This window comes from Acinonyx jubatus, chromosome D1, assembly GCF_027475565.1.
Source record: "Acinonyx jubatus isolate Ajub_Pintada_27869175 chromosome D1, VMU_Ajub_asm_v1.0, whole genome shotgun sequence".
Taxonomy (NCBI): Eukaryota; Metazoa; Chordata; class Mammalia; order Carnivora; family Felidae; genus Acinonyx; species Acinonyx jubatus.
The window spans coordinates 36,713,434-36,737,335 of NC_069390.1; the positions used below are offsets into that span (position 1 = coordinate 36,713,434).

The window sequence follows — 23,902 nt, forward strand, 5'->3', positions numbered from 1 at the left end:
GAAAATGAAAGCAATTACCTTGACGCATTAAAATGCAGATTACTAAGCACGGTCCCTATTTAAACCAGAATTTCTTACAAGAGTAGTTTTCTTTCTTTTTTTAAAATTTAAACTTTAGTTAGTTAACATACAGTGTAATATTGGTTTCAGGGGTAAAATTCAGCGACTCATCACTTACATACAACACCCAGTACTCATCGTAACAAGTGCCCTCCTTAGTACCCATCACCCATCTAGCCTACCTCCCAACCCACCTCCCTCTGTCAATCCTTAATTTGTTCTCTGTTGTTCAGAGTCTCATGTGGTTTGTTTCCCTCTCTTCTCTTCCCCCACCTTCCTATATGTTCATCTGTTTTGTTTCTTAAATTCCACATATGAATGAAATCATATAGTATTTGTCTTCCTCTGACTGACCTATTTAGTTTAGCAAAATACATTCTAGCTCTATCCATATCATTGCAAATGGCAAGATTTCATTATTTTTGATGGCTGAGTAATATTCCATTTATATATATACCACATCTTTTCTATCTATTCACCAATCAATGGATATTTGGGCTCTCCCCACAGTTTGGCTATTAGTTGATAGTGCTGCTATAAACATCGGGATGCATGTATCCCTTCAAATCTGAATTTTTGTATCCTTTGGGCAAATACCTAACGTGCAATTGCTGGATCATAGGGTAGTTCTATTTTTAGTTTCTTGAGGAACCTCCATACTGTTCTCCAGAGTGGCTGCACCAGTTTGCATCCACACCAACAGTGCAAGAGAGCTCCCCTTTCTCTACATCCTCAACAACAACTGTTGTTTCTTGTGTTGTTAGTAATTTTAGCCATTCTGACAGGTGTCAGGTGGTATCTCATTGTGGTTTTGATTTGTAATTCTCTGATGGTGAGTGAAGTTGAACATCTTTTCATGTGTCTATTAGCCATCTAGATGTCTTCTTTGGAAAAGTATCTGTTCATGTCTTCTGCCCATTTCTTAACTGGGTTCTTTTTTGGGGGGGGGGGTGTTGAGTTTGATAAGTTCTTTATAGATTTTGGATGTTAACCCTTTATCAGATATGACATTTGCAAATATCTTCCCCCATTCCTTAGCTGCCTTTTACTTTTGTTGATTGTTTCCTTTGCTGTGCAGATTTTTATTTTGATGAAGTCCCAATAGTTCATGTTTGCTTTTGTTTCCCTTTCCTTTGGTGACCTATCTGGTAAAAAGTCAAGTCTCTCTGGCCAAGGTCAAAGAGGTTGCTGTCTGTGTTCTCCTGTAGGATTTTGATGGCTTCCTGGGTCACATTTAGATCTTTCACCCACTTTGAATTTATCTTTGTGTATGGTGTGAGAAAGTGGTCCAGTTTCATTCTTCTGCATGTCACTGTCCAGTTTTCCCAACACCATTTGTTGAAGAGAGGGTCTTTTTTCCATCAGATATTCTTCCCTGCTTTGTTGAGGATTAGTTGACCATATAGTTGTCAGGCCATTTCTGAATTTTCTATTCTGTTCCATTGATCTAGAGACTATTTTCTTAAAGGTCCCCAGGTGATTCTAATATTCAGCTATAGTTGAGAATCTGTAGGGTCATGACTATGAGAATAAAGTTTTGAGTAGTTTTAGAAGACTTTTCTCACTTCTTTTCGATAAGCACTCAAAGATAGAATGGAAAATGCCAAAGAGCTATGGAGAAGGCTATTCAATGATGTCTGGCACTAAAGGCGATACAAGTTTGCAGCCTACCAACCCTGAGAACACATTTGTGTTCTATTATGTGATCAATTTTGTGACTTCAGTGAGAAAGGTGGGAATCTATTTTTGTCTATTTTCATGAACAATATTTCCATGCAAAGCCAATATTCATAGAAATTAGTGGTACATACAGTTAGAATCATCGTTGTCCTATATTACTGATTATCTTCTAGCACCTCAGCAAGATGTTCAAGATATATCTAGAGATGTGATTATTATTAATACCAACTCTAAATTACTATTATTGAACACAGATCCTTTCACATAATAGACAAGTGATAACCTACTGCTATATGAGTACACAGAGAAATAGACATACCGTGACTTATTAAGTGATGAGATCTATGGCCAGTCTTCTTGGTTAATCTTCAAAACCCAGTTCAGGGCATTCACAGTAATCTTTACCAGTATTTCTATCCAGCAAATATTTAAAAAATAATAAAGATTGATGGTGACACCTCAGATAAAATTCTCCTTTTCACATTTTTTTTAAACCAACCGATTTAAATGCAATTGGTTTTCAGAAATGAGGTTCTGGCAAGACAATGTGATTGTCTTAACATAACTATGAGACATAATCAGGAATACTTTATGCTATTTTGAGATGGCCGCAGCAACAGTGGGTTTGTTGTTTGGTTGGTTGTTGGTTTGCTTTGCTTTAGTTTTTAACCAACACTTTCATGGAAAATTAAGTCCTTTTGCAGGACTTACCTGAGAGGAGGTCTGCCTTGTTATGTATTGTACTTCTTTACGTGCAGAATCAACTCACATCATTTCATATAACTCACAGCATAACAGCAACCCCCAGATGTGCTAGCATGTTGACATCTTCCAGAACTATAATGCCAATTCCTCCTTAAAAGTAAAATCATCTATGTTGATAGCTTGTTTGTTTTTGTAGTTATGTTCCTATAGACTCCATCCTGAAGAGCGGCACTCGGCACTCGGGAGGCTAACAACCCTTCCAGTGAAAGTGACACATCATCCAGTACTTTGAATGGCGGAAAGCTCAGAGCTAAAACTCCCAAGTTCCGCAGGTACAGTAGCAAAAGTAAAGGTGGAGACACAGCAGCAAACAGTCCCCAGAGAAGCTGGTAATCCATACAAATTGTCAAGGCACAGCTGTGGAGGTGACTGGGGCATTCCCTGATTCCCAAGACATTAGCAAAGTCCTTTAATCAGCACGTACATTGTTCTGCTCTGTATATAATATTGTTCTCGAATATTAAGCAGCTGGTGATTCAGTACCATCTGGCACTTTCTGGTGGTGCACAGACTTGATACAGTGTGAATGTGTCGGGCGTACGGGAAAATAGTTTCCAATGAGGATAATGTGTCAGAATGAGTCAGGGAAGCTAGGTGAGAGTCTAAAAGAAGGTGGAAGATCCACCCACTCAGGATGAAGGGAAACAGAGAAGATGGTAGAGTTCCAAATGCTTTGTGCCACTGACCTTCTTTGTTCATGCAGCCCATGAGGATGTACTTTCTGCGTGCTGTGGGGTTTTTTTTGTTTTGCTTTGTTTTTTCCCTCAGCAATGGTGTTGTGAATCATGAACCTATGATACATGGAGTAGGTTGGACTCAGATGACAATACAGCAGTGGCTCACACAGGTCAAACAAGCTGTCCTTGGCATTCAGAATTCATGGAGATGAAGCATTTGGAGTGTGGTAGAGAAACTTTGGAGTTTTCACTACTTTTCCCCCTTTTTGTTCTCTAAGAGTGAGGATGTCTTTGCAATGGAAGCGTGGGCTTTTGCCTGTTATGTCAGGTTTACAGAGCTTTCTGTGGCCATGCCAGAAGACGCAAACTGGTCTACAAATGAATCTAACCCATGACCTCAGACCTTACAGAGTCAACAACTAGGTGAGAAAACCAGGTAGAAAGACTATCAAGAGAGAGGTGTCAGAAATGAAGGTTAAAGGTCCTTACATAAGAGTAGAGATCGAAGATAGGCAGAGAATCTAGGCCACTTATGAGAACATGTGTGCAGGACTGGTTTGGTTTCCAAGCCATAGAGGAAGGATATGGACAATGTGGCATGTACCCAGAGAGTATGACCAGGATGGTGAAGAACCCAGAAAACCTTGCGTGTAGTGTAGGAAGAGTTGAACGGACTGCTTTGAGCTGCCATTGAGTCTAAACAATTTTTCATATATGCCAGGCACTTTCCGTATACTCCGGAAAGCAGATATTTCTATATCCATTTTATAGACAAGGAAATAGACAAGACCAGTGTCATGACAGACGACACTATTTGTGTATACATGTATGTTCATGCATGTTCATATATGGCAGGGGAAGTCTCGACTGGGTGGTAAGGAATAGAAACTATCTAACCTAGAGAGTGTCTTAGAGATGAGCAATCCAGTGCTTTCCCCTTTTTTTCCCAGACGAGTCAAGAGCTCTGAAATGATGTCATGGCTTGCCCAAGCTGGCTTGACCCAGATTGACCGAGTCTTGACTTTGTTGAGCTTTCAAACAGAGGCTACTGTATGCTAGTTACTGGGCCAGGTGCGCTCTTTAGTTCTCCCAACAAATCTGTCACAGATGTCACTGATCCCCTTTGTACAGACGAGAAAATTCATCCTCACAGTACTTGCATGGCTTACTCAAAATGACATAACAGTACCAGGGCTACATTGCATATATTATTCTAAAATCAACATCCTTTTACATCTTGTGCTGAGAAAGTCTGTCTTCAAACTTCACTCATTAAGAAATAACTTCATTCCATTCTAGTTAATCAAAAACAAAGCTGATCTACTTAGGACATGAACTGGTTAGTATAAAGAAACAGGGGCACCTGGGTGGCTCAGTCGGTTGAGCGTCCGACTTCAGGTGGGGTCACCATCTTGCAGTCTGTGAGTTTGAGCCCTGTGTCGGGCTCTGTGCTGACAGCTCAGAGCCTGGAGCCTGGAGCCTGCTTCAGATTCGGTGTCTCCCTCTCTCTCTGCCCCTCCCCTGTTCACGCTGTGTGTGTGTGTGTGTGTGTGTGTGTGAAAATAATAAACATTGAAAAAATAGTTTAAAAACAAAAAACAGAAACAATTATTATACTAATTTGACCTGAGGCCTGATAATTTGCTAAGCCCATGTGCCCCTGCTATTGGGGGAGGTATATAACTGAAATTAGCCTATGAACCCCCATTTCTACAAGCAAAGACCTGGGGATCTAGACATCTCAAGGTAGTAACTACTTTGTTACATTATCTTATAAAATAATTCCCGACGGCATTATATTTTATAATATATGACACTGAGTTAAATAGTAAACCTCAGGGACTTTACCCACACATCTTTAATTAAAAGCACAGACCAACAAGTATGATTTCCTTTCCATTAATGCTCCCAGTGAAAAATCTATGAATTGTTAAAGGGGTTATGAATCTCTTCCTATAGAAACATGGGCAGTATAAACACACAAGAGGTAATGAGCACTACGCTTTTCTCTCTGAGAGAGAAAAATTACAAAAGAGAAATGATAGATGGTGCTCGCCAGAAATTTTAATTAAACCTGTGAGTGAAAAATTCTGAATCAGGCCAAGTGGCAGCTGCACTCATACGTGACCTGCTGCGATAGCAGAGGCGGGACACACGTCAGGAAATGGATATCCCGTGAGAACAGCCATAATATCCTCGAATTTCATTTAATCTAGCTCTCCATAAGGTCCAGCTCTGAAGGGCCTTCTGGGAGCACCCCCCCCCCCTCAGCTCGGTGAATAACTCCGAATACAAAGAAATCTGCTCTCGTTGCTTAGTGACAGCAGAGTGTAGACCACAGTATCTTTCCTGTGCGTGTGCTGTCCCTTGTTTGTCGAGAGACCGTAGACCCTGGCAGTCTGCTGCCTCTGCTGCAATAATTAAGTAATGAAAAGCCCTCACCATGGAAGATTCCATAAAAGATTTCTCTAAGAACTATGATCAAAGAATAACAGCTATAAACATCATAATGTATGCTCCCCTCCTATGGCCTGCTTTACCAAAAAGGCACTTAGGAGGTATATCTTTTCTTACCCATACTCCAACGTGCTCCCTCACCCAGTATGACAAGTCTTTGGGGACAGGAGAAAGTACTTGGACTTGCTGTGACATGGACATAGTCCAGTCTTAACTCCATCTCTTAAAAGTTGCCTGACACTGACTCGGTCTGTTAATTTCTCAGGTTCTTATCCATAAATCTGTCTAGCTTTGGGGGCTGCTATGAGGTCAAATATCCCTAACTCAAAGTGTTTTGTCAATACTCATGCATTAAATAAACATAAAGTAGTGAGAATATTTTTCTCCTTTATTTCCCAACTTATTCTCCTTTATCTTACTTTTTGAAAGTTAGAGACTCACATGGTTGACTGAATTTAACCTTGAACCCACGTTAGAATTAAACTGCTTGCCAGTCAACCGATTTCATGAGAAAAGCATGCTGTTTCTTCTTAAAAACGTTCCTTGATGGGGCGCCTGGGTGGCTCAGTCGGTTAAGCGTCCGACATCAGCTCAGGTCATGATCTGACAACTCGTGAGTTCGAGCCCTGCGTCGGGCTCTGTGCTGAGAGCTCAGAGCCTGGAACCTGCTTAGGATTCTGTGTCTCCCTCTCTCTACCCCTCCTCCACTCATGCTCTCTCTCTCAATTATAAATAAACATTAAAAAAAAATTTTTTAAAGCATTCCTTGATGTGCACGTCTCCTGTACGGATTACAGTGAAACAAACACATAAGCGACTACTCAAAATACATCCTTTACTATCAGTAACTCTTGTCTTGTGCCTTTAATTTTTGTTATAAATTATGGAATCAAAGTCTTAAATCCAAGGCCACAATTAATTCTTGACTATATGCCACGTGGTCATTCAGCTTATACCTGCTCTCTGTGATGTTTACTCAGATCTCCTGGGGAAGATATAGTCCATCTGTAGTACCTTGTGTCTTCCTTCAGAGTAGTAGAAATGTAACTGGGCACATGTTTACCTAGTATAAAGGCTGCCTACCTAGTCTCTGCTGCAGGGAGATGAGTCAAGTGCATCGGGAGCTTTCCTTAAATGGTACAGGCTCTTTGTCTTTTCTCTCCTCTATGTGTCTGCCTGAGGCACGGAGACATCTTAGACCATGTGTCCGAGACCCACCACTAGTAATGGCAGAGTGTCGAGCTAGAGAAACCCTGTGTCCCTGAGGACTCGGAGGGGCAGAGCCCCCAAACCAGCCCCGGACATTTATGGTAGACAGACACACATCCATCTTCAGGTTACTGATGTTTTGTTTGTTCCTATTACTCACGGCCAACTAATGAAATTACTTTTCCACATCCTTGTTTTCAGAGTCCCTCAACTTTCCAGAATTCTGCATTATGTCTCAACAATATCTGTTTATTTCAGTGCAATACAGTTGAGAATATTATGCAACTCTCATATGCAAGGCAGAGTACTGGAGAGTATGTTGTACTGAGAGAAATCAATGAACAACTACAACACGAGTCATACCCCCAAGGTCCTTTGTAGTAAAGAGAGAGAGAAGGATAGGGTGCTTGGGATCCATGCACCTTAACTGAGAAACCTAATTTAAACAGGGGCCCAACGTGGGGAGGAAGGAAGTTTTTCTGGACAACAGGCCATTAGGAGTAATGACTAAACATGAGACGTTAGGCAATGGACAGAGAGAGGAGGTGCATCCAGAACAAAGAACAGTATTTCCAAAGACCTTTAAGGAAACAACACAATGTGTCGTAAGAAGAGAAGTCCAATGTGGCTGGAGCAGAGCAAGAAAGACACCAGATGTAAGTGTAGAGGAAGTCAGGGTCCAAAACCTTTTACATTATTCTCTATGGTCTCCCCATCACCTTCTAAACCAGGTGGCGCCGGGGGTGGGACCAAAAAAAAATGAGAAAGAGGACAAGAGTTCATGAAGAAGAAAAATTCTATGGCCCATTTTTCTGAATTTTCTTGTGGGTGAGGAGTTAGAATTTACACCCACACCACAGAATCAAAGTATTCCCTGATTCTAGTTTTATCCCCCGCCCAAAAGGAAAAACACTGATGTGAGAAAAGACAGCGCTTAATGGGATCATTGTTTTGCCCTAGTTTATATAAGAATGAACAGACCAGACCAAAATATGCAAGTTGTCCCTCTCAACAGAACACTTCTTGTTCCCCTCTGTCTCCAACCCTTCTCATTTGCAAAAATAAATAAATAAATATAAATCTGCTCTTTGACAGAATCTGGCTTCTCAGAATTTTTTTTTCCCTTTGTTTCCTGCATACATTAATGCATTTCACGGAACCAGTGAACGCATACCCACTCGTAACAGCCTCCATAGTACTGAGAAGAGGTGGGGAAAAACCTATTAATGGATTAAATAACCCAGGGAGGACACTAGAGGGCAGGTGTCTCCTTTAAATCTGCTGCAATTTCCACCCACTACACAACCACCACACCGCTAGGATTGTCGGTACGCACGCTTAAATTGGTCTCATTTTCCAGAATTGTTCAAATAGAAGGCAAAAAAAAAAAAAATCTGCTACACTGCTCCTCAAATAAGCTGTGCTTTGTACTTGCTGTCTGTCATCTTTGCCTGCTGTTTTTTAGCCCGGCTCCTTCTCACCGTTTAGGTCTTACTTCAAAGATCACCTCCCTGGAGAGGCCATCCTTTAGAACTTTACCTAAGTAACCCCTTCTGACTTCTATTATTCTTTATTACATAAAATGTTTCCGTTTAACATTTGCCAGAACCCCAAATTACCTTGTATATTTGCCTACTTGAAAATAATCTATCTGTACTACAAAGCATACTCCTTAAAGGCAGTAAATGGCTTTGTCTTATTTGACTACCCTACTCTCAGGAGCTAGAAAATAATTTGTGTCACATCTGTTGAATGAATGAATGAATGAATCCTCAGTTCTTTAAGATGAGTATTATTATAATTCACATTGCAGATGGATCACAGAGACGTTAAATAACTTGATCAAGGTTACACAGCAAGTTGATGGCAGAATCAATCACATTGACCTCAGAGATTCTTGTAAGCTATAATGTTTGTTCTTATGAATTTTTCGGGAAAAAGGTAATGTCTCGTATGAAAATCACCATTTTCAAATTCTAGTTTCTTCTTTGCCTCCTTCCTCTATTCTATTAATATCCAAACAAGCCTACCCTCAAAATACTATTCATATTTTTCTTTCCATTCTTTCTGCCACCATTTTAATTAATACTCCTATATTATGAATAACTGGAATAGGCTCTTACTTATTAGTCTCTCCCTGCTCCAATTGATAATTCTATATCTAAGCTTCTCCCAAATTTATTGCCTTACATTTCAATTTATCATGCTGTTGATCAACACCTTCAGTGGCTGTCTAACACCTTCAGGTCAAAATGGACATTTTTTCGCTTTATTTTCAGGGACCTCCACAGTTGTCCCTAGCATCCTTTATTACATTATTCCCTACTTAAACTCTCTACATGATCTCCAGGTAACCTGGCCCATTCACTGTAAACATCTCTTGAGTTCTTCCTCTTCTTCCACCATGCTGACCCATTATCCTCCCCAAATGCTCTCCCACATCCAAATCCCATTCATTTCTCAAAACCCTGGTGAATTTCCATCTTCTCTTTGAAAGCTTTCCAGATAAATCCAATGCACATGGATCCACCTGTTCCTAAACTCATCAGTGCCTAGAATAGTGTTTAGCTCACTGTTTGTGCTCAACAAATTTTTGTCAAAGGAATTGCTGAATCTGTAATTGAAATCATGTCCTGTCTTTTGGCAACCTTTATCTTGTCTTTTTAAATTTTATTTGTGTTATCAATTCTTGAATCCCTTCCCAACTGGATCTTCGAGGTCTGAGGTCATAATTTCTATTCAGCTCCTTAGACACAGGATGTAATACCTGTTGTTTAAAAGATTACTCCACATGCTTTAACCACAAATAAAATTATTGGTAAGCTTGTGCTCTCTGATTTCTTGTATGGCTCAGAATTTAACAATAACTTCACCCAAAACAACAAGACCTGCAGACCTTATCAGAGAGACCACTTGAGATTCAAAAGTATATTCCTCCTTTTCCTTCAGTTAATGTTTTAACATCATTGATATGCTGTGAAAGCAAATTCAAGTGTAGCCATTTTTCGTTGGAATCCTAGCTGCACTCTTTTTTAACTTTTCTGATCCTCATGATATGATAACCCAATAGCTATCACGTGTCAACAACATAAGGACACCAAACTAGGCACTTTGGATAGAAACTAGTATAAAACAGGGCCCATACACTTCAGGGTAGCAAAAGGTAACATACACAAAAGACATGCTACTGACCAATGCCATATTTTCTCAATGCTAAGTGAGTATCATCATTTAATAAATGCCATGGAAATTCAGAGGAAATGTGAATCAGTGACGACTGAGACATTATGGGAAGATAATCTCAAACTCTCTTTAAGAAGAGTGCAACAATTATGAAGTCCCTATACATGTCAGGCTGTTCTATATGGTCCCTACCTTCTATAACTTTGTGATCTGTCACTTAGCTTTAATAGCTTTATGCATATTTTAAGTGAAAGACAGATGATATTAACAACTTTCTCTTTAATCCTTTGGACACTGATTTAGTCCAATCACAAAGAAGTCTTCTAACTGCTGATGCCAAAGCAGACACATCCATTACCTCGCTTCTATATGATCCTGTTCTGTCCTGTTTCAGATCAGTACATGAGAACAGCCTACTCAGTTCTTGATATATGTTGGGGTCAGCAAAATATGGCCCATAGGACAAATCTAGCACTCATTCTTTTTTTATAAATAAAGTTTTACTGGAACAAAGCCATGTGCTCATTCATCCTACATTGTCTAAGACTGCTTTTGTGCTAAAACAACAGAGTTGAGTAGCTGTGACAGAAACCATATGGCCCACAAAGCCTAAAATACTTATATCTGGCCTTTTACTATCTGACCCATGCCCTGCTTATTGTCTGTCTCCTCACAATCAGAATATGAAGGGATATAGTTTTGTTCACTGTTCTAACCATGAAACTTGTATTTGGGACATTGTAGGTGCTTAATATCTGCTGCTGACCACTTGTAGACTTAACAGGAGAGGATAAGTTGCATTAACAGGTACCTCTGAAGGCTCGGAACTTGGCCACACATCTGGAATCACTGCTTTCTGGGTATATATGTAATGAACTCATGTAAAGAAATTTGTAAGTGGCCAAAGAATACTCAGGGGAGGATTCTTGGCCCAAAGAACAGTTTTCATTGAAAATGCCTTGGTCTCGCCATGAAGCTTATTGGGGGCAGAGCACTGTATTTTTTATAGCCCTGCTATGCTAAATGAAATATGTACTAAATCACCAGGCAGATCTGGAACTGAGAAACTGGGTAACATCTGGAAAATAAGAGCTTAGGGTAACAAATTTCTAAAAACCTGTTGATAGGAGCACTAACCTGTGCCTTTTTATTAATTTATTTGACTCCTGTCAATTGACATTACCCAGAGGTTTAAAATAAAAAAAAAAACACCACAGTTGTAAAATATAAAAACACCGTTTCCCACCATTCTTTTTTAGTTTCTATGAGTAACTTACAATTTTATCATATGTAAAATTCTCACCAAAGAAACTCCTTATTAACAAGCAGAAATTCTGACCTACTGAAACCCAGCCAATTCCTCTATGCCAGGCAGATGTGTCAGAACAAGCCAAAATCAACATGCTGGTTTTTATATGTTCTGTTTAAGGGACAAACAGTGTTTCAATTCTGAATAAACTATATGCCAAGATAGCCTCACCCAGTAGATCATAATATGTGTTACATTTCAGATTTTTTATCAGACAACACTCCAGGCTGGGCTGCCACTGTCATGACCCACCTACTTCTCAAGCCAACATGGTTGAAAGGTATTCCTCCAGTGCTATACCTTTTCTATTCATTCTCTGTACTACAGCCTGAGTGACTTAAAATGCAATCTATTCATATCTCTCCGCTTCTGAAAATGCTTCAAATCTCTGTACTGCCTTCAGGAGAAAGCCAAAGCTCTTATAGCACAGGAGGATCTTCAGGAGTTGACTCGTGCACCTGCCTACCTCACATCTCCCCTTGCCTCACACCTCTCTTCACCCTCTCCTCCCCTTGAGCCTTCTGGTCTGATGGCTGCACTTCTAGGAGTTTTGACAATGCTTCATTCTCTTTCCCCTTTATGCCCCTTTCTCTTTCTCCTTTTTTCTCCCCTCTGGTGCTCTGAGCCTTTGTGCATGTTGTTTCCTTCCTGATTCTGCTTGAAACACTCTTCCTTCTAATCTTGGCTGGCTAACCTCAGCTTATTCCCTGAGTCTCATCTCAGACTTCTCTTTCCCTTGATAGCCTTTCTTGATTCCTGAGATCCAGATTAACAGGAAAACCCTAGGATAGGTAACACTCTTTTGGGAACTCTAACCCCCAACTAACGCCAAGAAATGTATCACATGAAAGATTAGTGAAAGATAGAGCTCTAATTTGATTTTAATGTTTCCCCCAACATGGCCTAAATTCTTAAAGTCAATGTACAAGCTCTGCCTTAAGCACTTTCCCAAGGCAATTCAACTATTGGTCTCTTAGATAAATATTCCAATGCTTTGCTATCAAACAAACAAAAAGTCCAGGAATTGTTCTTCTAAAATATGGTAAAAATGTTCTGTTCAAAATGGCATACCAAATATACTTTAAGCAAAGACATAACTCTTGGTTTGAAACCCTTCACTTTAAAGAAATCAGAGAGAATGTGGATGAAGATGAGCCACTTACAGTAGCTCCAACACCTGGTAATACAAGAAAGCACTGGGTTATTCTGGGGAGATACTTGTTACACAGTAAATAGGTTTGAAGATCATTGACTATGAAATTGCACATAGGGGCACCTGGGTGGCTCAGGTGATTAAGCATCCAACTCTTGGTTTCAGCTCAGGTCTTGATCATGTGGTTTGTGCGTTTGAGCCCCGCATCGGGCTCTGCAACGACAGCATGTAGCTTGCTTGGGATTCTCTCTCTCCCTCTCTCTCTGTCTCTCCTCCACTCACAATCCCTCTCTCTCTCTCTCAAAAATAAATTTATTTTTTTTTCAATATATGAAGTTTATTGTCAAATTGGTTTCCATACAACACCCAGTGCTCATCCCAAAAGGTGCCCTCCTCAATACCCATCTCCCACCCCCCATCAACCTTCGGTTTGTTCTCAGTTTTTAAGAGTCTCTTATGCTTTGGCTCTCTTCCACTCTAACCTCTTTCAAAAATAAATTTAAAACATTGTACATAAATGGAACTTTGATGTATTTAACTAGTAATGTCCAGGCAGCAAACACTGGGTGGAGGCATTTTGAGTACCTCAACACCTCCTGCACCAGCCACTGGTTATGTAGAAACTGCTGTAATCTAAATGGTTAAAATGGTGCTTGCCATCTTTTTTATAACCTGCTGTGGCAAGTGACATATTGGGGATAAAAAGAATTGATCTAACGGGTGTCAACAACAGCAGGCAGAAAAGGTAATCTTGCTTCAGAGAGAACGACAGTTCATACCAACAAATCCCAAGGCAGGTGGCCAATTCTAGGCCTATACAGGTCTGGCAAGATCTGAAGGTGGTCTAAATTGGGGAGACGAGGATTGTGGTGTGGCCTTGGATATAGAGTAAAGAGGGGTAGAGCATAAGTCCCACCTGTGGAAAGGTGTATGAAACGACGCAGGGAAAACTGAAAACTGGGTACAGACATGGATAATGAAACTCACGGATTAAGATAGCTTGACAGTCTCTCCAGCAGAAGTCAGAAAGGCCACAGGCCTGAGCTTCCTGTAGGGAACAGTGTGAGAGCAGGGTGGAATCACAGGAGGCAGACTGCAGCCTCCAGGAGGAGAAAGAATGAGGGCACTGGCCTCTGCTGGCCCCCAGGTAAGTTGACTCACGGGTCCAAGCTGTGAGAAATCTTCCTAAATCATGTCTGCCACTGTCTAGGAAACTCTTGGTACTCTCCCAGAAGCTCCTGAGTTCAAGAGTAAAAGGAGAAATAACTCCTGAAAGGACCACACCTACCGAACAATAAAACTTAGCTCCAGGAACTCTTTCTCTAGGCATTAGGGGGTCTCCAAGCAATGCCCCCCAGGAAGCAAGCCTAGATGTTGATTTTGGTGCATTTGACTCCAGTTAGGACAATGCCAGTGTTGTTGTTCTATGTCCATACTTAGAGCACACATGCTTCGAAAGAAAGAACAACAACCAGGAAAGGGATGTCACCGTAAAAAACTTGGCGACGTATACTCCCTTCCTCTAAACTTCTCTGGGGAAAGAGGAGAAGGCAGAGAAAAAGGGAGAAGAGAACTCTGCACAGTTTTGGGCCTCCCCAAAGGGAGATGTGTACTACCCGCAAAGAACTGGCACACGAGCTTCGTTACAAAGCTCCCCTCTAAGATCCACAATACTTACAGGGATCACACTAACATCAAAGTCTTTCTACAGAGACTCACCCTTACAATATGAAGAACAGTGATAAGGGTCATTAGGTAGCCACCTGCCTGACATTCTAATGCAACAATACATGCCCTCTCTAAAAATCTTTGACGTTAGTGTGATTGCAATAGGCATCATGGATTTTTAAACTTTAAGAACAAATAATTTTCAGGAAAGCAGGGAGAGGTGTGGTCATTTTGGTAGTGAAAAGAACATAGCCACTTATATACTTTAGACAAGGAAAACCTGTAGGGCAGCCTCTTCTTCTTTAACCAAGTGACACCTGAACAGTGACAAGGGAAACTGCACACCCAGACAGCAGGAGTGGTTCAGTCAGCTCTGGTGACACATGGGGGTCAAGGCGGTCACAGCCAGAGTAGACCAACTGATTGAGATTTCACCTTCATTTAATAATCACTTGCTTCCCAAGACCACGCAATGTCTTTCAACTGGTCCAAGCAAAGTTACGCCCAGTGTTTCTGCCACCCGAGTCGGTCATGCACTCTGATGGTCTATGACATTCTCAGGTTCGTTGAGAAGATTTTAGGAGTGGATTTAAGGGGACTCATCTCTCTTTCCTGCTTGCCAATTATTCATATGGATAACCAATGACATTATATTTCATTGTCAGAATTATTAGCAGTGTATGACCCATTATCTACATTGCTAAGCACAATCTTTATAAAGAAACAGAGCTTACTGAGAAACTGTATCCTCAGGCTTTCTGGTAGCTCTCTGCACACAGTATATACTCATGTATTTGCCAAATGAATAACAGAGCAGATTATGGATAAAGAAATAAATGTAACAATACTTTAGAAATCTAAATGAATTCTCATAATTAGCTTCAAGATACAGTCATCCTGTTTAAGGGAGAATTTACACAATGGGGCTTTTCTAACAACCATTTTGTAGTTATGTGGAATAGATAAGACTTACTCGAGTAGGCTACTTTTTTCTAAATCATAACTATTAATATTTAAAAACAAAAAAAAATGATCCAATGTTTCTACTTACACTGGCAACGTCAAGGCCTCAAATTCAGGTCTTATTCCATTCTCAACCTCTTTAACTTTTATTGTACTAAAGTGGTAAGTCACATGTGTTAGTTAAAGCACTGCTGATACATTGAGAGGTTAGGTGTGGTGTCAGAAGCAGAAATTTGGCAGGGGTTCATGAGGTTCCATGTGTTGAACCACAAAGGCAATTTGTGCAATGGGAACGGTATGGAGATATTGTGAAATTATATCGTGTTTCATTTTTATTCCACAAGGGTATTGTTTTTAAATATTTTAAAGCAAAGACTAAGCTGATACTGCATACAGAAGCCAAAAGCAGGTTTATACTTCCAAATAATTCTAATAACAAGCTCAGGGAAGGAACACACGAGGAACATGGAAATTGTACTAAGAAAAGACAGAAATCACTAGGTTACTGCCTGCCACCCACACACAGTAAGCCCCACCTTGCTGTTTTTACAAAGAATTATGGGAAAAACAAAGAAGAAACAACATTTTAATACCTCGCTGAAATTTTTAAAACAGGTACAATATTCACGTTTAGGTGCCCAACTTTCCTCATTTGACTGGAGGCCAAGGTTCCACAGTGAAAGCAAAGTGGAGAGGTTTTCCCCTTAATTATCTAAGTAATTACCTTAAATGTCTGCTTTGCTTTGGCTGTGGAGACATAGTCACAACCATGAAGACCCTACTGAAACAAGAAGATAGGAAGTTCATAAAATGTTCTTCATAGCCATTGCAGAGAGGTACACGAACATCACCTGAAAATGCAAATTGTGATCTCTTGCGATAAGATTAGAGAAAACTTTTTTTGTCAAGTTGCAGTAAGAACTGTTCCCATATTCCTTTTTATCCGATAGTGATAACTGTATCTTACAGTGATCCTAAGTGATAACTGAGGTGTACACAGACTGAGAATTGTAGACAGTGTTGGCCGTTGACATTTTAAAACACAAATGTTGGAACTACTTATTTTCCGGGGTCCTTTGGTCTTCTGCTCCTTGCTCAGAGCTTTTATCATAAACATGAGATATGGAAGAAAGTAATTTTACCAGGGAAAGAGACATCAATCTGTGTCTTGATTCCACAAGAAAAACAAACCACACTCTAGAGAATGTCTAATGAAATCCTGGAGAAAATTGTTAAGTTAAACAAAGTGTTTATTTTCTGTATGACATTTCCTGTTTTAGGGGAAAATCCTGCCATCTTGTTCTAACTTTGCTGATGCCTATTCTGCTCCTTCATTTTGGCCCTTTGCTCTTTACTCAAGGTCCTACCATTATATTCACCCTCAGAAAATTGTGTGACTCCACCATTTCCTTCTGTTGTAAGTTAAAATGTATGCAGAATCCTAATCTCACAATTGTCACATACTCACAAGGAGACACCTAGATTATTGGAAAAGAGATTTATTGTAAGTTCTTTAATCAGAACTGAAGGACGTGTCCCAGATTCTCTGCCTAAACATCAGAGTTCCAAAGTAAAGTCATTCTTAGGAAACAATTCTTTCCCTTCCCATGATTAGATACTATCATGGCTGTAATTTTTTTTTTTTTTTAGTCAAAGAGGAAATTCTCATGCTAAGAATATTCCATCCTTATCTTTCCTCAAGTTGATATATGTCAAAGTGTTATCCATCAGATATATGAATGCTGTATATGAAGAAAGATCCTATTCAATCTTTGGTGCCAAGGTGTCAATTGAAATCCAGGTTTCTCTGGAATTCTTTCAGTGCTCGATGGAAATTTCCTTTTTGTTGTAAGATACTGAGTAAATACAGGAGATAGATAAGATTCTCAAGGTTGATTATGAGAGACATTCCTCTCTTTGCCTCTGAAAACACTTCCAGTTCTTGGTCATGTTGGCTGCAGATAGTTAGGGAAATAGAGGAGGTAGAAAGGTATTTTGTAGACATCATGATGGGAGAGGAATTTGGTGACATATACTTTGTGGTCCAAAGTGCCTCTTTGTGCAAGGTTGAAGCCCACCTTAGCCTTAGTCCTATCAGATGGGCAGGGAATGAGACTTTAACAATACTCCTAATGTTCTCTGTGCCATATGAGCTCCCATAATTTTTCTATTAACCCAGGACTTCAAAACACCATGATTATTTTTTTAAAAATCCCAGACTGGATAACATTATAATGACTAACACACTGGCAGATGATGACAAATGAATCTGTTACTGTTTGGATATTGCTGTTTGAGAATGTGACCCTTGGAGACTTTATGCCTAATGCCAAGGTTAGAAGACAGATTTGAAATCAGCCCTGCCCTTTACCTGCCTTCAAATGAGGCTTCAGACAATTTAATTATCTCTGCCCCACATATTCTATGAGGCTGGATTTCAAGAAAAAGAAGACAAATGGAATGTTCAGAGTAAAAGAGACTGTTAACCAAGGGAAAATGAAGAGTCAAACATTGGGATGGGTTGGTTTAAAAACAAAAGGATAAAAAGCCCTTTACATGGTGATAGCTCAAGAAATTATAATCTTTTTTTCCCATGGAATTTCCAGGCCCTTCAAATTTGTCTGTAACACATAGTAGATTAGAAAAACTCTGGGGTAAAAACAAGGCATTTCTTTATAATAGCCAAGAACGTTAGAACAATGTGTGAGTGTAGTGAAGTGAATGTGTGTAAGAAATGACAACGTGAAAAGAAAGCTACAACTAGAAGACTAATGTAATGTAATGATTTTTTTCTGGTGTTCCTTTTAGGGAAACAGGGAGAATGTCACCAAATAACTCACTGGGATCGGGATTTTTTTTGTAACATCATGATTTTTATTATAAAGCAATTTGAGTATATATCCTAAGGCTAACATGAAATCAAATATGATTAGTTATGCCTTGTTCCTCCCAAAATCTACACAAAGATTTCCTTAAGATCTTAGTATGCTTCTAACAAGATGGCAGGAATTGGCAGAATATACTCTGAAACAACACACAACCCAGCTTCAAATGAAAATTTAATACTAATAAAATTTTGAACACACCATTCTAGTGAACTAAAATTTGATGTGAATCAGTAAGGCTCTTGCAATGAAAGGCTGGGCAGTTAGATGATGGTGGCACTTACTGGGTCCAGGACTGAGAGTCCATGTTTTTACTGAGGAACTGAAATTCAAAATGCCAAGTATTAGAGGGAAATGCAAGGCAAAGTCTAAATTGACCAAGTCATGCAGACACTTAACCAACTGATTTTAATAAACAAGTCCTAAATTGCTATAATCAATGCTGTAATGATAAAACTTCCACCATTTTGACTACATTCATACAAACTCAGGATGGCCACATTTGCAAAGTGTGTTTCTTCATGAATCTTGCTACAATCTGTTTATGCAACTTGAGCCCATGGGATAATTATGATTATTTATTTATTTACTTTTAGGTAGGCTCCACGCCCAAAGTGGGGCTTGAACTCACAACCATGAGGTTAAGAGTTGCATGCTCTACTCACCAAGCCAGCCAGGTACCCCTAATTATGTACAATTTACAATGACAGATATTTCACTGGTTTGCTCTTTGGCTTCTAGAAGACTCATCAATAATTCAAGAACATGACACATTGTGCATAATTGTTTCTTTCCCTTTTGCAAAATAAATCACTGATATTTTAATCGCTAAAAGTGACTCACATTTATATCAGCATAGGACATATAAACCCAGAAATGTTCTTGTTGGGATGATGACAAATGGAAGGAAGATAAAAATCTTGTAAACTTTACAATCTCATTACTGTGAAATATCTACTTTGCAAGCAAGGCCAATGATCCTTAATCAAAAACACAGTGAACAACTAAGGGTTTTCATTTATGTTAAGGTAAAAAAACAAAAAAACAAAAACCTTCAAAGGGAAATTTTATTGTGTGAAACTTAAAATATGTGGAATTTAATGTATAAAAAACCATAATATGATTTAAACCTAGATCAAGCACTTGCTAGTTGGATTACCTTGGGAAAGTTGTTAAATCTCTATTATCTGCAGTTTTCTCATCAGTAAAATGTGTAAATTAACAATCACACTGCTTTTTCTCACAGAGTAGTAATGAAAATAAAATGAGTTCATGTATAAGTGAATGTATTTTACAAATCAGATAAAACTAAGATATACTTTACCACCATGAAGTACCAGCAGAAAAACAGTTAAGAAAAAAATGTTATTTAAAATTACTTGACATCCATTTTTAGGGAACTTGCTTTCAAAGGCATCAATTGCTATGCCAAAAGCGTTCAGGTTGCATTTTGTCCTAAGTCTAATTTAGACTCTTTCATAAAAGTATAAAAAGGTCTAAAAGACAATGTCACCTCCCTACTGTAACCATAGCATGTACAGAAAATCCTTTCATATATAATCAGATTAAAGAGATTTAATCTTAACTGCACAAAAGCAAATTGGAAATAGGTAATTACAGTAACTGTAATTATAGTAGCTTGAGAATATTCCTTAGATTCCAGAGTAAACTTTTACTTCTGGAAGACTTTTCAAATCTGGTCAATATATTGAAAAGAAAAATCAATGAATATATTGAACACTGCGAATGCCATTCTGGCTGGTTTTTCTGATTTTTTTTTTTTATGGGGGTGGGGAGTGCTATTGTTTTACAAGATTCTTTGTTTCCTGGGTACTCTTCTTGTCTGACACCCCAACAGGGATTAGCCGTTCAATTCCATTTGTCAGAACCAACAAAGGCCTAGGCAAATTAGGAGCTACACTTTAAGTATGGATCACTTCTTTACAGATGCTGAAAGGTTGAACAGTAAGACTCACAACATGACCCGCCAAAAGACTAGACGGTCTGAAATAGAAGGAATAATGTATAGTTAAAACCCTATCCCTGAAATCGGATATGTTGATTTCAAAGAGGGTTGACTCTTCCAGCTTTATGACTTTTGGCAAGTAATTAACTCACTAATGTTTGGTTTCCTTACTTTTAAAGCAGAGATAATAACAGTGCCTATCTCAAACAGTTGTGAGGGCTAAATAAAAGAATCCAAGGAAGTTCTTAGAAAAGCATCTGACACACAAAAACATTTGGCAAGTGTTATATAGTATATGTAAAGAAATACAGACATAATAGGCACAGATTAATCAACTTGAGAATTTTTTGACAACTGAAATGCCCAATCATTGAACTAATTTTACTCGAATATTGTACCTTTTCATTACATATACATATACATACATGTATGTGTATATACACACATACACACACATATTACTGTATAAGATATGCACACACACATGCAAATTTATCTTAATGGCAGGAAGGTTGTAGCAATGGAGAAATTGGAAATGCAGATCATAGGACCTGTGCTTTTCTTCAGTGAAGCCATTTAATTTCTCAATGCTTCTCTAAGTTAAATAATTTTGATTTGTGGCTATTGAAAAAAAATCGTCCATTTATTTAGATGCAGTGCAATGGCAAAAGAAAATGATTGAAGGTGAAAGAGTCAGACATGTATTGTACAATATGGTAGGTAAATCCTGCTAATCCAGTTAGAGATGGATAAAAATGCTTCTCAGGTCAGCTGAAAATAGATACAATTCTTGAAAATCTTCTCAATGCTAAGTGGTCAATAGTGACATATTCTCAGGGAAAAGGGATGTTTGGTGTTGAGTTTTCATTTATTCATTGTTCTTCACACTTGATACATTTGTTAACAATTCAATGGAAGACGAAGTGAATTCTCCAATAAGAACATAAAGAACTGTCCTGATATATTAGCTAATCTTTCCATTCTTTTAAGAGATATCAAACTGCATTTTTTCCCCTGCTTTCAAAAGTGGTGTCAGGTGTAGTAGTGGGTACAATCTTGGACAAAGTCAACTTTCAGTTTCTCCCTGGTTAAAGGTTTTCAGACTCAAGAGATGAATCTATCGGAAAGATAGTACTTCATCAGCTAAAATTTTACAGCAATGGTTAATCACTATTTTGCATTCATCCAAGATCTATGCCTTTCTCAGAAAAAAAAAAAAGGTGAAGAGGACTTATTAACATTTGCAAAGTCCTTTGAGAGATGTATTACCAAATTGTAAATTACATCCATGTTATTAGCCCAGCCTCACTGAACATGAATAAGTTACAAACAAATGAAAGTGTTTTTAATGGAGCAAAACTATTATAAAAAATAATTTAAAATCTGAAATTAAAGTGTTTGGATACATTTTTAATGCCGTTGCTTGCTTTTCCCGAATTAGCATTCAGTTTTGAAGCAGTTGGGCAAAGAAAGGGATCCAATTTTAAAACATTCACTTTCTAATAACAGCCATGTTTCTCTCACCATGGATTAGAGCACTATGAATGCTGCCTGAGATTTTACATCTATTAGAGGCAAAAATGGCCATATTTTTTCATAGAAGTGAATATAAGCCATTAAATAGTTTTGAAATCATAACCACTGCTCCCATAAATTGCTAAATGAGATGAAGGGTTTATATTCGTGTTACTCAAAACATGAATTTTTAACATTCAGCTGCTGAGTAATGGCTGTTTGTGCAATGTTTCCACTAAGATAAATGAAAGTTTTATTTTCCCTGCCAGTTGTTTAAAATTCCTTTGCATTTTTACACAACAGCCCATTTTTCATTACCAGGAAAGGTATGCAATTGGAACCATGCTACTTTTTACTCACAGTAAATCAATATGTGTCATAAGAGCAGAAAAGAAACTAATATCCCTCGCTATCATTGGACCTTCCCTTAGAGCTAGTCCCAGAAGATACTGCCAGGTTGGGTTGCTATAGTAACAGAGCTCTTGTGCCTCTCTTGCTTGGTTTGTTACAGTGAATTGATCTTTATCACACAGGTATAAACCTGAAGAATTTTTATGGTAAATAAGAAATTACAAAGAATCAATAACAAGGTGTTTGACCTTTCCATTGATCTGAGTTGATTTAATTCAAAAGTAGTATTAAGAAGGTAACTCCCTAAGATGTCAAATTCCTTTGCTGACTTCCAATTAAATTATTCATTGTCTTTTCTTTAGGCTCCTTAAGCAGTCCCATTTCTTAAAATGTAGGGGGAAAATACCTTGACCCATTAGAGTGTTAGCATGGAACCTCATACGATTTTACCCAGCTGTGAAGGTCTGGTATAAAAATGTCTTGAAACGATATTAATCTACTTTAAAAATATCTACAATTAGCAAGAAGATTCAACAACACCCTACTGGCAATACAGAAGAATTAAATTCTGACTTCTAGAAAAAAGATCACAGTGCAGAAAATATAATTTGTAATACATAGAGTTCTACTTTGTTTTGCCTAATCAACAAGATAGGCTATATAAAGCATTTAGAACAGCATCTGGCATACAAGTAAACACCCAATCCTAATAAATATTATTATAATTTTTATCACTATCATAATACAGTCAAACACATTATATCCCTTTCTATACAGTAGGCACTACTGATTATGCAACTGTAATGACCTTTTCAATCCAAATATTTTTAAAGTAAAGATGATATAAGGAATACACTACTATGTGGTTGAGCCTTAAATATATTATAAAAAGCTGCAGGTCCTTTTTAGAGGACCAGCCTTGTGGAATAGCATACTTGTATTTGATGGACATGCCCTAGGGAGACAGCTTCGAGAGGAGTGTAGTATTATGTGTTTGGGAGCTGGGACTTCAAATTGTTTATCATACTACCTACTTGAGACCTTAAACTCCCTAAGACTTTGTATTTTCATCTGTAACAAAAAGATAAAAGCAATTTCAAAACCAGCTGTGAGATGGAGAGAATCTAGTGAGGCAATATATACAAGGTACCTGCTGAAATGGCTGCTATAAATGATACTTGTTACATTTTAGCCCTCTTTCCTTTAAAGATTTTCCAGTCATTCCTTATGTCATAATTTCCAAATGGAACTTGAAAGTAAAAATGAGCATAAATTCAGTATTTCTTAGCAGTACTTCAATATATATGGGTTGCAACTCTGGCAAATGGTAGAAAACTTTCATTTCAATAGAATTCTATGTTACAAATTATTTTTCTTAATTTGCTTCAGTTGATAATGTCTTCCCCGAAGTATGTTTTCATGACCTCCTATCCCAGGATGATGGATGCTGGGAGTGGGGGGGGGGGGATGCGGGGGGCGGGGTGGGAGGGGAAGGGCTGAAGAGAGAAACTTTCCATGGTGGGATACATTTTAGAAAATGTACATCTCACTGTAGGAATTAATAGATCATATGAGTATATTCAACCCTTGGAGAAATCCCAGATAATCTCAGATAAAAAAAAATTAGTATTGCTTTGTGGTAAAGAGTGTAAATTTGGGAGTTAGGCCTGTGAATGCCACTTTTATCTCTCATGAGCTTATCAGTCTGAGAAGTTATTCAACCTCCATGTTTCAGTTTCCTCATCTGTAAAGTAAGAATGGCAACAGTATGTTCCATCAGGAGGAGAGGTTAAAATGAGATCTACCATGTGAGCAGACAGAGGCCAATAGAGTCAGTTCAATAAAAGGAGTCCTGTTTAAACTCTTTAGCGTGATAACTGTTCTTTACAACTAATATCTTTGAACATCTTCTGGAGCTGTTTTTCCTTGGAACACTCTTTGAACAATGCTGAAGTACAATGTTAAGAGTAGTGACAAAGTGTAATCAAGTAAAAGACTATTCAGCATATTAGTGCCCAAATCAAGTAGCACACACAAAAAAAGTCAACTACCTCACAACAC

At 38.5% G+C, this 23,902-nt stretch overlaps 1 protein-coding gene across 4 annotated transcripts in view; it reads right to left on the minus strand.

The window, feature by feature from the left end:
• GAS2 (growth arrest specific 2) overlaps positions 1-23,902 on the minus strand; it is a 129,031-nt gene that overhangs the window by 20,248 nt on the left and 84,881 nt on the right. For 3 of the 4 annotated variants that reach the window (XM_053203374.1, XM_053203375.1, XM_053203373.1), the window contains one exon: positions 15,849-15,902. The exons of the other annotated variant lie outside the window; for it this stretch is intronic. In XM_053203374.1, coding sequence (XP_053059349.1) covers positions 15,849-15,902 — 54 coding nt within the window. The remainder of the gene's footprint in view (positions 1-15,848; positions 15,903-23,902) is intronic. 4 annotated transcript variants of the gene reach the window in all.